Below are 15,551 nucleotides of genomic sequence, written 5' to 3'. Positions count from 1 at the left end.
TCTCCTCTCAGATCTGTGTGGGGGGAGGGGGGAGTTAGGGGGGTTTGCAGGTGACCAGAGGAGTGGACTGAAACTGAAAATGTTTGTCAAATGGCACTATATTCCCTTTATAGTGCACTACTTTTGACAAAGGCCCGTTGGGTTCTGGTCAACAGTAGTGCACTATAAGGGGAATAGGGAGACATCCTAAGTACCTCATAATTATGTTGGTCCCTTGTAGATCTAGTGTAGGATAATAAACTCCATTCATGTTTTGATGGAGGTAGGAGATTAGATACCTCGTCATTATGTTGGTCCTGTGTAGAACTAGTATAGGATATTAAACTACAGATATGATTTGATGAAGGTAGAATATGAGTCAGTGAAGAAGACAGGATCTCATGTAGAACAATGATCATACTAGTCTCTCATATATTCTGGTTACTTTGATCATTCAGAAAAATTACAGTGAAAAATAATAATAACAATCAACAATGAGAGTAGCTGGTGGTAGGTTGATTGTAGAGGCCCCTCCCTCTGGTCATCCCTGGCTTGGTGATAGGTTAACTGTAGAGGCCCCTCCCTCTGGTCATCCATGGCTTGGTGATAGGTTAACTGTAGAGGCCCCTCCCTCTGGTCATCCATGGCTTGGTGGTAGGTTGATTGTAGAGGCCCCTCCCTCTGGTCATCCCTGGCTTGGTGATAGGTTAACTGTAGAGGCCCCTCCCTCTGGTCATCCATGGCTTGGTGATAGGTTAACTGTAGAGGCCCCTCCCTCTGGTCATCCATGGCTTGGTGATAGGTTAACTGTAGAGGCCCCTCCCTCTGGTCATCCATGGCTTGGTGATAGGTTAACTGTAGAGGCCCCTCCCACTGGTCATCCATGGCTTGGTGATAGGTTAACTGTAGAGAACCCTCCCCCTGATCCTCCTTGTCTGTCTCCTTATAGGTGGGTCCTGCAGCCTCTCCTCTCCTCACACTCCAACCCTGCTCATCTCTCAGCTGGACAGTAAGGGCCGTTCACACCACACACTGACAACATGCTGGGGACACTCTGCACTCTCATCACTGCTCTAACATGTAAGGAATTTACTATATGTTCAACATGAATCAAAGAAAGCCATTAGAAGTTGTTCATTCATGTTTGATTAAATGTCTTAAATTGTATTTCATTCCCACAGATGTCAGTTGCCAGAAAGCAGTGACACAGACACCTTCAGTACTGACTGTCAGTACAAAGGGGACTGCCACTTTTCACTGTGACATCACCAAATATGAAAGCCAATATGTATTATGGTATAAACAGGTTCCAGGAGGAGCTCCTCAGTATGTGTTAAGGTTTTACCGTACTCATGGCTCTCCTGATGAATATGGATCTGGTTTCTCCTCTGATCGTTTCACATCTAAAGCCACGTCTGATAAGGATTATCAGTTTATAATCAGTAATGTGGAGGAGACAGACTCAGCAGTGTATTACTGTCATACATGGGACAAGTCTGTTAAAGTGCACGTATCACAGTGATATACACCATGACAAAAACCTCCTACACTCACTTCTGCTTTCAGATGTTCTGAATATAAACACTAACTGAATGTCAAGTCATCCTGAACCAGTGTGTCTGCAGGAGGAGAACATTCCATGCTTGTGTTTTACACAAAACCCTTCACACATTTACTAGAATGTTGTCATAAACAATTAAACCTAGTTGTCACAAAGCAGGAATGATAAAGTGATATTCCAGAAGGTTCAGTCCTAACAGAAGACTCCATGTATCAGATAACCTCCATGATAGTCAGTCCCCTGGTTTACAGTAGAGACATATTACATCAACAGTCATTTAGTGATGTACTGTTAGTTCAGAACCCCACCATCAGGTCCAGATTACATTATTATAATGTTATTATCTATATTATGACATACTGATTTCAGTAAACCTACCAACATAACTCACATGAAACTAAAGTGTAACCAAAATTATCCCATTTGGTTTTTGTTGGTCCAATTTAAAACATTGATATTTTTGATAGTTTAATAGTTAAAGTAATTTAAATTAATCAGAAAACCATGTTCTCAGAAGCTGATAGGCTGAGATGTAGAGGCCCCTCCCCCCGATCCTCCCTGTCTGTCTCCTTATAGGTGGGTCCTGCAGCCTCTCCCCTCCTCACACTCCAACCCTGCTCATCTCTCAGCTGGACAGTAAGGGCCGTTCACACCACACACTGACAACATGCTGGGGACACTCTGCACTCTCATCACTGCTGTAACATGTAAGGAGTCTGACTTCCTGGAGGTTTTACTTCCTGGTTTATTAATAATGAGTCTGTATGTTTCTATTTACTTAATGTCATCTTATTTCCCAGGTGTCAGTGGTGTGACTGTGGTGACACAGAAGCCTCCTGTTGTGACAGTGAGGAAAGGAGAGATGGCCACCATGGACTGTAACCTGGGGACTGTTGATGATAGAGATGGCCACTATGGACTGTAACCTGGGGACTGTTGATAATAGAGACGGCCACTCTGGACTGTAACCTGGGGACTGTTGAGAATAGAGACAAACACTATGGACTGTAACCTGGGGACTGTTGATGATAGAGATGGCCACTATGGACTGTAACCTGGGGACTGTTGATAATAGAGAAGGCCACTATGGACTGTAACCTGGAGACTGTTGATGATAGAGATGGCCACTATGGACTGTAACCTGGGGACTGTTGATAATAGAGACGGCCACTCTGGACTGTAACCTGGGGACTGTTGAGAATAGAGACAAACACTATGGACTGTAACCTGGGGACTGTTGATGATAGAGATGGCCACTATGGACTGTAACCTGGGGACTGTTGAGAATAGAGACGGCCACTCTGTACTGTAACCTGGAGACTGTTGAGAATAGAGACGGCCACTCTGTACTGTAACCTGGAGACTGTTGAGAATAGAGACGGCCACTATGGACTGTAACCTGGGGACTGTTGATAATAGAGACGGCCACTATGGACTGTAACCTGGGGACTGTTGATAATATTACTGGTTGGTATAAACACGTTCCAGGAGGAGTCCCTCAGTACGTGTTAATGTGGTACCACACTGGTTGGAGATCTGTAGAATATGGCTCTGGTTTCTCCTCTCCTAGATTCACATCTAATCATCAGTCTAAATCAGATTATTTTTTGATTATTAACAATGTGGAGGAGACAGACTCATCAGTGTATTACTGTCAGACTCAAAATGACTCTCCTATCACAGTCATATACACCATGACAAAACCTCCTCACCAAATACACTCACTTCTGCTTCATGCGTGGCAGAGGGGTGAACTCTAAGAAACATCAGTTGATCAGTGATTATTATAACATTATATACACAATGGGAGATCTGGAAATGGAGGAACCATCCATTACTACATGTCAAAAGGATTATAAGAAGACATTGTCTGAAAGGAAACTGATGTTGTCTCTCTTGTTGTGATCATCATCATCATCATCATCATCATCATCATCATCAGGTCAATACTGCATCATATGGATAGTGCTTTAACTGATGGATTTAAAAGGACCAGACACAAACAGCAGAATATGATGCTTTACTATATACTGTTACTTCATAGAGAGGAACTGGAACTCTAGAAAAGCCTGAGATGTTTGTAGAGTGAAGCTCTGTCTGAATGGAATGTTTCAGTTCCTGTCCTCTCAGTAGTGAGAGTGAAGCTCTGTCTGAATGGAATGGTTCAGTTCCTGTCCTCTCAGTAGAGCGAGTGAAGCTCTGTCTGAATGGGATGTTTCAGTTCCTGTCCTCTCAGTAGAGAGTGAAGCTCTGTCTGAATGGAATGGTTCAGTTCCTGTCCTCTCAGTAGAGAGAGTGAAGCTCTGTCTGAATGGAATGTTTCAGTTCCTGTCCTCTCAATAGAGAGAGTGAAGCTCTGTCTGAATGGGATGTTTCAGTTCCTGTCCTCTCAGTAGAGAGTGAAGCTCTGTCTGAATGGAATGGTTCAGTTCCTGTCCTCTCAGTAGAGAGAGTGAAGCTCTGTCTGAATGGAATGTTTCAGTTCCTGTCCTCTCAATAGAGAGAGTGAAGCTCTGTCTGAATGGGATGTTTCAGTTCCTGTCCTCTCAGTAGAGAGTGAAGCTCTGTCTGAATGGAATGGTTCAGTTCCTGTCCTCTCAGTAGAGAGAGTGAAGCTCTGTCTGAATGGGATGTTTCAGTTCCTGTCCTCTCAGTAGAGAGTGAAGCTCTGTCTGAATGGAATGGTTCAGTTCCTGTCCTCTCAGTAGAGAGAGTGAAGCTCTGTCTGAATGGGATGTTTCAGTTCCTGTCCTCTCAGTAGAGAGAGTGAAGCTCTGTCTGAATGGGATGTTTCAGTTCCTGTCCTCTCAGTAGATAGTGAAGCTCTGTCTGAATGGGATGTTTCAGTTCCTGTCCTCTCAGTAGAGAGAGTGATGCTCTGTCTGAATGGGATGGTTCAGTTCCTGTCCTCTCAGTGGAGAGTGAAGCTCTGTCTGAATGGGATGTTTCAGTTCCTGTCCTCTCAGTAGAGAGAGTGATGCTCTGTCTGAATGGGATGGTTCAGTTCCTGTCCTCTCAGTAGAGAGTGAAGCTCTGTCTGAATGGGATGGTTCAGTTCCTGTCCTCTTAGTAGAGAGTGAAGCTCTGTCTGAATGGGATGGTTCAGTTCCTGTCCTCTCAGTAGAGAGAGTGAAGCTCTGTCTGAATGGGATGTTTCAGTTCCTGTCCTCTCAATAGAGAGAGTGAAGCTCTGTCTGAATGGGATGTTTCAGTTCCTGTCCTCTCAGTAGAGAGTGAAGCTCTGTCTGAATGGAATGGTTCAGTTCCTGTCCTCTCAGTAGAGAGAGTGAAGCTCTGTCTGAATGGGATGTTTCAGTTCCTGTCCTCTCAGTAGAGAGTGAAGCTCTGTCTGAATGGAATGGTTCAGTTCCTGTCCTCTCAGTAGAGAGAGTGAAGCTCTGTCTGAATGGGATGTTTCAGTTCCTGTCCTCTCAGTAGAGAGAGTGAAGCTCTGTCTGAATGGGATGTTTCAGTTCCTGTCCTCTCAGTAGATAGTGAAGCTCTGTCTGAATGGGATGTTTCAGTTCCTGTCCTCTCAGTAGAGAGAGTGATGCTCTGTCTGAATGGGATGGTTCAGTTCCTGTCCTCTCAGTGGAGAGTGAAGCTCTGTCTGAATGGGATGTTTCAGTTCCTGTCCTCTCAGTAGAGAGAGTGATGCTCTGTCTGAATGGGATGGTTCAGTTCCTGTCCTCTCAGTAGAGAGTGAAGCTCTGTCTGAATGGGATGGTTCAGTTCCTGTCCTCTTAGTAGAGAGTGAAGCTCTGTCTGAATGGGATGTTTCAGTTCCTGTCCTCTCAGTAGAGAGAGTGAAGCTCTGTCTGAATGGGATGTTTCAGTTCCTGTCCTCTCAGTAGAGAGAGTGAAGCTCTGTCTGGAATGGATGGTTCAGTTCCAGTCCTCTCAGTAGAGAGAGTGAAGCTCTGTCTGGATGGGAAGTTTCAGTTCCTGTCCTCTCAGTAGAGAGAGTGAAGCTCTGTCTGGATGGGATGGTTCAGTTCCTGTCCTCTCAGTAGAGAGAGTGAAGCTCTGTCTGAATGGGATGGTTCAGTTCCTGTCCTCTCAGTAGAGAGAGTGAAGCTCTGTCTGAATGGGATGGTTCAGTTCCTGTCCTCTCAGAGTGGGGAGGTTATTGTACGGCTGTGTATACAAACTGAATCACTGTGGTATTCGGACCAGGAACCAAGCTCATTGTCACTGGTGAGTTCCCTTCTAATGTTTTAATCTACAGAATAGGTTTTGTTTCTAATATACTGCTGGTCAGATATATATATATATATTTTTTAAAAATATTTATTTAATAAAATGTCATTTATATTCACTCATTTAATATTTTGCACCTGCTTTAATCCTGTCTCATATGTTGTTTGTAAATGACTTATGAAACAGTTTGATGACAGTGTTAATGTCTCTGGTTGGTCTGCTCTGTTCATGTTTAATCATGAATATCTTGTGTTTCTGTTGTCTGTATAAATCAATGTAAAGGAGATCTTTCATCTCAAAGTGTTTTATCATTCATATCTTGTGTTTCTGTTGTCTTTATAACTCAATGTAAAGGAGATCTTTCATCTCCAGAAATGTTATCCAGCTCAATTTCTTAGACAAATATTTATATATATTTTTTAAATCCCATTTGATTGTGAATTATTAGAATTTTACATTTAAAATGTCCACATTTCGTTCATCTTTGAGTCTTTTAGTCTTCCAGAGCTGTGATGTAATATTGTAAGTAACGTATTAATAAATTGCTCTGCCTCTCATTTTAACACCTTAACACTGTATGGTTCCTTCTATCAGTATCATTGTAAACATCATGAAGAGCAGTTCTCTATTTAATTGCTGCATCTGTTTCCTCTTAATGCAGGTGTTTTGGTAATGATACCCACATGTACTGAAATATAAACTGGTATCCATTGTGTTTTGGTAATGATACCCACATGTACTGAAATATAAACTGGTATCCATTGTGTTTTGGTAATGATACCCACATGTACTGAAATATAAACTGGTATCCATTGTGTTTTGGTAATGATACCCACATGTACTGAAATATAAACTGGTATCCATTGTGTTTTGGTAATGATACCCACATGTACTGAAATATAAACTGGTATCCATTGTGTTTTGGTAATGATACCCACATGTACTGAAATATAAACTGGTATCCATTGTGTTTTGGTAATGATACCCACATGTACTGAAATATAAACTGGTATCCATTGTGTTTTGGTAATGATACCCACATGTACTGAAATATAAACTGGTATCCATTGTGTTTTGGTAATGATACCCACATGTACTGAAATATAAACTGATCCATTGTGTTTTGTTCTCATCCCATCCGTTGACTACTTTCTACAGATGGAGATCTGGCTACACCTGCTGTGACTCTGTTCCCTCCATCCACTGAAGACCTCAAGTCCAGCAGAGCAACACTGGTGTGTCTGACTAGTGACCTGTCTCAGAGATCCAAGGGGTTGGCAGATGTCAGCTGGATGTCTAGCGGTGAGTCAGTAACAGAAGATGTTTCTACCAGCCCTGCTGAGCAGCAACCAGACAACACCTTCAGGATCAGCAGCTATCTGACCATTCAGACTGCAGACTGGGACAAGGACGTGGTGTTCACATGTAAAGTGTCGTTGGGGTCAACATTCTCTGAGAAAGAGATCAGAAAGACTAGTTGCAGTCTGTAAATCAATAGTTTCAGACAATCAATACAACTGATAGTTTGTTAATGCTTCAGAATGAGTGCAGCTGTTATTTCATTAGAACTGTTAAGTGATGTGTTGATCTTTGCTGTTAAATATAGAAGTTAAAATCCTAACAACATGGATGGTATTGGGCTGAAGTCTGAATGCAGCAGTGAATAGTATGACCATAACCAATGTGATGTCAAATAGTTGTTTCTCATCACAAGTTACTATTGATGCATTCACTGTACCAGCATCATGTTCTCTAGAACATAACATCTGAAACACTGTCATGATGACTAGATCTCTCTACTATTGTGAAATGAGTTGAATTACTAATGATAAAGGAATAGTTAAAGCTTTGCTGTATTGTGGATATTCAATAAAGAACATTCTAAAGAACAAGTGTTTGTATTAGAGCATGTTGATGAACATCAGTGTTAGCAGCTCTAAATGATTGATTCTGGATAATGACTATTTAAATTGAACCAAGACAGAGGAGCCCAGAATCCTTACCTAGTTTACTATCATAACAAGGATTCTGACCAACCAGAGATGACCTAACAGTTGACTGTAGCCTTACATTGAAGATCATGTTATTATTATTATGGAAATGTAGGCAGAACTGTTCACAGCACTGAATGAGGTGGATTCTGGAAACTATTGAACCAAGATGGAGGAGGATGGAGGGATGTGGAACCAGGGACCCTTGGAGACACAGGAGGGAGAGAAAGTTACAGAACTTAGGCTGAGAGAAAGAGAAGGATCCCGGTATTGTCACGGTTCCCTCCAGAACTGTTGATTAACCACACCTGGTACCCACTTCCCAATGATTAGTAATTGTATGTTTGCCCTTTGGTTCACCATTGGGCTGTCAATTATTGTTACAATGTCTGTTGGTTCGTGTGAGTACCTGTGCTGTGTAGTTTTGGCTTCTGTGCAGTGTGTATTGTGCAGATTACGGGTGTCATCCCGTGTGGTATCATTGTGCGCCTGTGTATTTATTCGAAGTGCTCCTCACTCTTTTGTTAGGGTTTCAACCCTGGGTTTTGTATAGGTGTTTGTTTGGTCTTCATCCCCGTGCCTGTACATGGCACGCTGTAATTTGGGTAGGAATTTTATACAATCCCTTTATACCAACGTGACAGGTATATCAGACTAGAACCCCGGCCTCCAGGTCAATGTTGAGAGCGTTTGAAGCTGTCATTATTACATGGTATAAACTGTTCTCTTGTATTAACATTAGATGTTGGACTCAGTATCATTTCAGCAGTAATATCTACTGTACAGGTCTGACCTTCACTTAGTCTCCCACTGACATCAACCCATGACTAAGTAAACACTCAATGAGGTCCTTAATCTACTTCCCCAGAGTCAGATGAAGATCGAACAATGACTGGAAGTCTATGGGAAACGCTAGTTAACATTGACTGACTAAACTAACTCTAACTTCCTTCAAACTGGACACAGAGACAAACAAATGGTATGAACAAGTCCATCTGACTCTGGGGAAGTATATAAAGGGCCTCATTGCCAAAATTCTGAAGTATCCTCTTAAGTGGAAGTTAGGATTGGTCCAACATATAGAGTCATGTCATGTTGTGTTTCACATTCTGTGTTTCACATTCTGCGTCAGTGATCAGAATAGAAGCTCCAGGTCAGTCAAAGTCCACCAGAGGAGGACGTAGGACCTCCAATAATGACTGAGGAAAGATCTACATGTACTTTACAACAGGAACAGCTGTCTGTAGACCACTGGTTTCAGTCCCACCCAAAGACCAGCTGATAGTTTCATGTCTACTATCTCTAGTTATCAGAGTCAATCACCAGGGACGTGTTCTAGTTCTGACACTGAGTTACAGGCAGTGATGCGTTGCACCCTTTCTCCCCCAGGACACCTGCTTCCCCTCCTCCTCTCCTTATTTATAGCTTCATGTAAATTAAGAGGTTATTTTATCTCCTCTCAGAACTGTGTGTGTGTGTGGGGGGGGGGGGGGGGTTATATGTCTGTGGCACTAATATATGACTCAGTGGAGGTAAGAGTGCCTAGTTTAGAACAGTTTAAAGAGCTATGAGAGGGATTATATTTAGTTATTTATTTGACATTTTTCAGATTAGATCTCTTGAGATGCCCCATCTCAACCAAATTAATTATATTAAGCGCCATAGATATTTATTCAAACTATACAAGATACCTGACATCGCGTCTTCATTCCATCAGTGTAACCAAACCAGAAACCACCACAGACAGACAGTCTACAGACCCAGTGTCCCCACACAGACCAACAGAACCATGAATAACCTGGGCACCATCAGCCACCTGTCCTCGCTCCCCAACCAAGGGGCCCCCCAAGTTCAAACAGAGTTACTGTTAGGTTCGTTGAAAGGATCGGACCAAGGCGCAGCGTGCGTAGAGTTCCACATTCTTTAATAGTGAAACTTACAACAAAAACAACAAAGAATATAATGAACGTGCATTATTGCAGTGCACAAGGCAACTATAGAAAAACAAGATCCAACACCAGAAAGTGGGAATAAGGGCTGCCTAAGTATGATTCCCAATCAGAGACAACGATAGACAGCTGCCTCTGATTGGGAACCATAGTCGGCCAAAAACAAAGAAATATACAACATAGAATGCCCACCCCAAATCACACCCTGACCTAACCAAATAGAGAAACAAAACGGCTCTCTAAGGTCAGGGCGTGACAGCTATACATTACAGTTTAAAAGCAAGCCCATAAAGAGGGGGGTCATTGGATGAGTCACTATTCATTTGATTTAGTTCTAAAATAAAGATTTCTAAACATTTCCAAATGTATTTCTAATTTTATCTCTGATTTATTTATATATTTTACATATATATTTGTTTATATTGTATTGTTTAAGGTCAGTGAGAGTGGTAAGGTAGAGAGGGTGACAGAGAGTAGGGGCTGAGGCAGGATTAGTAACCCCATCTCCAGTGGGTCTGTGTGTGATCTGGAGTCAGCAGTGTTACCCTAGACCTGACTCCAGCACTATTCTAGTCAGCAGTGTTACCACTAGACATGACTCCAGCACTATTCTAGTCAGCAGTGTTACCACTAGACCTGACTCCAGCACTACTCTAGTCAGCAGTGTTACCACTAGACCTGACTCCAGCACTATTCTAGTCAGCAGTGTTACCACTAGACCTGACTCCAGCACTATTCTAGTCAGCAGTGTTACCACTAGACCTGACTCCAGCACTACTCTAGTCAGCAGTGTTACCACTAGACATGACTCCAGCACTATTCTAGTCAGCAGTGTCACCAGACATGACTCCAACACTACTCTAGTCAGCAGTGTTACCACTAGACCTGACTCCAGCACTATTCTAGTCAGCAGTGTTACCACTAGACCTGACTCCAGCACTACTCTAGTCAGCAGTGTTACCACTAGACATGACTCCAGCACTATTCTAGTCAGCAGTGTCACCAGACATGACTACAGCACTACTCTAGTCAGCAGTGTTACCACTAGACCTGACTCCAACACTACTCTAGTCAGCAGTGTTACCAATAGACCTGACTCCAGCACTATTCCAGTCAGCAGTGTTACCACTAGACATGACTCCAGCACTACTATAGTCAGCAGTGTTACCACTAGACATGACTCCAGCACTATTCTAGTCAGCAGTGTTACCACTAGACCTGACTCCAGCACTATTCTAGTCAGCAGTGTTACCACTAGACCTGACTCCAGCACTATTCTAGTCAGCAGTGTTACCACTAGACCTGACTCCAGCACTATTCTAGTCAGCAGTGTTACCAATAGACCTGACTCCAGCACTATTCCAGTCAGCAGTGTTACCAATAGACCTGACTTCAGCACTATTCTAGTCAGCAGTGTTACCAATAGACCTGACTTCAGCACTATTCTAGTCAGCAGTGTTACCAATAGACCTGACTTCAGCACTATTCTAGTCAGCAGTGTTACCAATAGACCTGACTCCAGCACTATACCAGTCAGCAGTGTTACCAATAGACCTGACTCCAGCACTATTCCAGTCAGCAGTGTTACCACTAGACATGACTCCAGCACTATTCTAGTCAGCAGTGTTACCACTAGACCTGACTCCAGCACTATTCTAGTCAGCAGTGTTACCACTAGACCTGACTCCAGCACTATTCCAGTCAGCAGTGTTACCACTAGACCTGACTCCAGCACTATTCTAGTCAGCAGTGTTACCAATAGACCTGACTCCAGCACTATTCCAGTCAGCAGTGTTACCAATAGACCTGACTTCAGCACTATTCTAGTCAGCAGTGTTACCAATAGACCTGACTCCAGCACTATACCAGTCAGCAGTGTTACCAATAGACCTGACTTCAGCACTATTCTAGTCAGCAGTGTTACCAATAGACCTGACTCCAGCACTATTCTAGTCAGCAGTGTTACCAATAGACCTGACTCCAGCACTATTCCAGTCAGCAGTGTTACCAATAGACCTGACTTCAGCACTATTCTAGTCAGCAGTGTTACCAATAGACCTGACTCCAGCACTATTCTAGTCAGCAGTGTTACCACTAGACCTGACTCCAGCACTATTCTAGTCAGCAGTGTTACCACTAGACATGACTCCAGCACTATTCTAGTCAGCAGTGTCACCAGACATGACTCCAGCACTACTCTAGTCAGCAGTGTTACCACTAGACCTGACTCCAGCACTATTCTAGTCAGCAGTGTTACCACTAGACCTGACTCCAGCACTACTCTAGTCAGCAGTGTTACCACTAGACATGACTCCAGCACTATTCTAGTCAGCAGTGTCACCAGACATGACTACAGCACTACTCTAGTCAGCAGTGTTACCACTAGACCTGACTCCAACACTACTCTAGTCAGCAGTGTTACCAATAGACCTGACTCCAGCACTATTCCAGTCAGCAGTGTTACCACTAGACATGACTCCAGCACTACTATAGTCAGCAGTGTTACCACTAGACATGACTCCAGCACTATTCTAGTCAGCAGTGTTACCACTAGACCTGACTCCAGCACTATTCTAGTCAGCAGTGTTACCACTAGACCTGACTCCAGCACTATTCTAGTCAGCAGTGTTACCACTAGACCTGACTCCAGCACTATTCTAGTCAGCAGTGTTACCAATAGACCTGACTCCAGCACTATTCCAGTCAGCAGTGTTACCAATAGACCTGACTTCAGCACTATTCTAGTCAGCAGTGTTACCAATAGACCTGACTTCAGCACTATTCTAGTCAGCAGTGTTACCAATAGACCTGACTTCAGCACTATTCTAGTCAGCAGTGTTACCAATAGACCTGACTCCAGCACTATACCAGTCAGCAGTGTTACCAATAGACCTGACTCCAGCACTATTCCAGTCAGCAGTGTTACCACTAGACATGACTCCAGCACTACTCTAGTCAGCAGTGTTACCACTAGACATGACTCCAGCACTATTCTAGTCAGCAGTGTTACCACTAGACCTGACTCCAGCACTATTCTAGTCAGCAGTGTTACCACTAGACCTGACTCCAGCACTATTCCAGTCAGCAGTGTTACCACTAGACCTGACTCCAGCACTATTCTAGTCAGCAGTGTTACCAATAGACCTGACTCCAGCACTATTCCAGTCAGCAGAGTTACCAATAGACCTGACTTCAGCACTATTCTAGTCAGCAGTGTTACCAATAGACCTGACTCCAGCACTATACCAGTCAGCAGTGTTACCAATAGACCTGACTTCAGCACTATTCTAGTCAGCAGTGTTACCAATAGACCTGACTCCAGCACTATTCTAGTCAGCAGTGTTACCAATAGACCTGACTCCAGCACTATTCCAGTCAGCAGTGTTACCAATAGACCTGACTTCAGCACTATTCTAGTCAGCAGTGTTACCAATAGACCTGACTCCAGCACTATTCTAGTCAGCAGTGTTACCAATAGACCTGACTTCAGCACTTTTCATTTGATTTCTATACAAGGTAATTCGGTGGTACTCAATGCTTTTGTGGGTAGAGAACAGAGGAGGCTGCTGGGTGAAGATATAGGAGTACAGGCCTATTCTAATGGCTGAAATGTAGTTGATTACAATGAGCTGATCCTCTGATATCTCTGCCCACTAGCCACCACTGGTGGAGAAATAATGATTAGAGTAATGATTCGAATATACAGTGTGATACAATTCATGTTCAGCCATACAACCTCAACAGTGACAACATTTATATAGTTTACAGTTGATGATCTGGTTGTCCTAATAATGTTCTATAATAACAAAGTGATGTTGATTGTGTTCCTCAGGTTTGGAGATGATATTCCAGGGATGGATGGTCTTGGTACTGATAAGATCTCTCTGTTGGCAGACACATTCTAGACTATTACAGCTTCCTGTCTTTAACAACAATATAACAAGGGACCAACATGTTAAATAGATTCAACTTGTTTCCAACGTAGTCCTGGATGGAATTTCATGTTGAATTCCTAACTGAATCCTAACTGAACACTGCTCTATTGCACTATTACAACACACACGCTAACCAATACATTGTAGTGTTCCACTAACACACTAGCCAATACATTGTAGTGTTCCACTATCACACTAGCCAATACATTGTAGTGTTCCACTAACACACTAGCCAATACATTGTAGTGTTCCACTAACACACTAGCCAATACATTGTAGTGTTCCACTAACACACTAGCCAATACATTGTAGTGTTCCACTAACACACTAGCCAATACATTGTAGTGTTCCACTAACACGATAGCCAGGACATTTACTGTGTTACAGTTTTTGTCCATAGTGATAATACGAGTCCAGCTAGCATCATGGATGTTATCATGTAGCTTTACTCCACTAGATGTTATCTTGTAGCTTTACTCCACTAGATGTTATCTTGTAGCTTTACTCCACTAGATGTTATCTTGTAGCTTTACTCCACTAGATGTTATTATGTTGTAGCTTTACTCCACTAGATGTTATCATGTAGCTTTACTCCACTAGATGTTATTATGTTGTAGCTTTACTCCACTAGATGTTATCATGTAGCTTTACTCCACTAGATGTTATCATGTAGCTTTAATCCACTGGATGTTATTATGCTGTAGCTTTACTGCACTGGATGTTATCATGTAGCTTTACTCCACTAGATGTTATTATGTTGTAGCTTTATTCCACTAGATGTTATTATGTTGTAGCTTTACTCCACTAGATGTTATCATGTAGCTTTACTCCACTGGGTCGTATTAACTTGTAGCTTTACTCCACTAGATGTTATCATGTAGCTTTACTCCACTGGGTCTTATTAACTTGTAGCTTTACTCCACTAGATGTTATCTTGTAGCATTACTCCACTATATGTTATCTTGTAGCATTACTCCACTAGATGTTATCTTGTAGCATTACTCCACTAGATGTTATCTTGTAGCATTACTCCACTATATGTTATCTTGTAGCATTACTCCACTAGATGTTATCTTGTAGCATTACTCCACTAGATGTTATCTTGTAGCATTACTCCACTAGATGTTATCTTGTAGCATTACTCCACTATATGTTATCTTGTAGCATTACTCCACTATATGTTATCTTGTAGCATTACTCCACTATATGTTATCTTGTAGCATTACTCCACTATACAGTGCCTTGCGAAAGTATTCGGCCCCCTTGAACCTTGCGACCTTTTGCCACATTTCAGGCTTCAAACATAAAGATATAAAACTGTATTTTTTTGTGAAGAATCAACAACAAGTGGGACACAATCATGAAGTGGAACAACATTTATTGGATATTTTAAACTTTTTTAACAAATCCAAAACTGAAAAATTGGGCGTGCAAAATTATTCAGCCCCTTTACTTTCAGTGCAGCAAACTCTCTCCGGAAGTTCAGTGAGGATCTCTGAATGATCCAATGTTGACCTAAATGACTAATGATGATAAATACAATCCACCTGTGTGTAATCAAGTCTCCGTATAAATGCACCTTCACTGTGATAGTCTCAGAGGTCCGTTAAAAGCGCAGAGAGCATCATGAAGAACAAGGAACACACCAGGCAGGTCCGAGATACTGTTGTGAAGAAGTTTAAAGCCGGATTTGGATACAAAAAGATTTCCCAAGCTTTAAACATCCCAAGGAGCACTGTGCAAGCGATAATATTGAAATGGAAGGAGTATCAGACCACTGCAAATCTACCAAGACCTGGCCGTCCCTCTAAACTTTCAGCTCATACAAGGAGAAGACTGATCAGAGATGCAGCCAAGAGGCCCATGATCACTCTGGATGAACTGCAGAGATCTACAGCTGAGGTGGGAGACTCTGTCCATAGGACAACAATGAGTC

The 15,551-nt window shown here is 42.5% G+C and overlaps 1 protein-coding gene across 1 annotated transcript; it reads left to right on the top strand.

Moving 5' to 3' along the window:
- The first annotated feature begins 924 nt into the window (after positions 1-924).
- LOC109877512 (immunoglobulin lambda-1 light chain) lies at positions 925-7,632 on the top strand. Its single transcript, XM_031814080.1, has 4 exons — positions 925-1,059; positions 1,161-1,489; positions 5,704-5,737; positions 6,899-7,632. Exons 1-4 carry the CDS (start codon positions 1,020-1,022, stop codon positions 7,228-7,230), a joined length of 735 nt encoding a protein of 244 aa, XP_031669940.1. The 5' UTR covers positions 925-1,019; the 3' UTR covers positions 7,231-7,632.
- Positions 7,633-15,551: the final 7,919 nt, after the last annotated feature.

The sequence above is a fragment of the Oncorhynchus kisutch genome, unplaced genomic scaffold (assembly GCF_002021735.2).
Source record: "Oncorhynchus kisutch isolate 150728-3 unplaced genomic scaffold, Okis_V2 Okis06b-Okis10b_hom, whole genome shotgun sequence".
NCBI classification, from domain to species: Eukaryota; Metazoa; Chordata; class Actinopteri; order Salmoniformes; family Salmonidae; genus Oncorhynchus; species Oncorhynchus kisutch.
Note: the sequence above shows the minus strand (reverse complement) of the source record. Positions and strands in the feature narration are given on the sequence as shown.

Excerpts from the sequence above, each read along its gene's own strand:
- LOC109877512 (XM_031814080.1), top strand. The coding sequence starts at position 1,020 with ATGCTGGGGACACTCTGCACTCTCATCACTGCTCTAACAT. Across the intron at positions 1,490-5,703 it reads ACAAGTCTGTTAAAGTGCAC|GTATTCGGACCAGGAACCAA; the intron begins GTATCACAGTGA and ends TGAATCACTGTG. Across the intron at positions 5,738-6,898 it reads AACCAAGCTCATTGTCACTG|ATGGAGATCTGGCTACACCT; the intron begins GTGAGTTCCCTT and ends TACTTTCTACAG.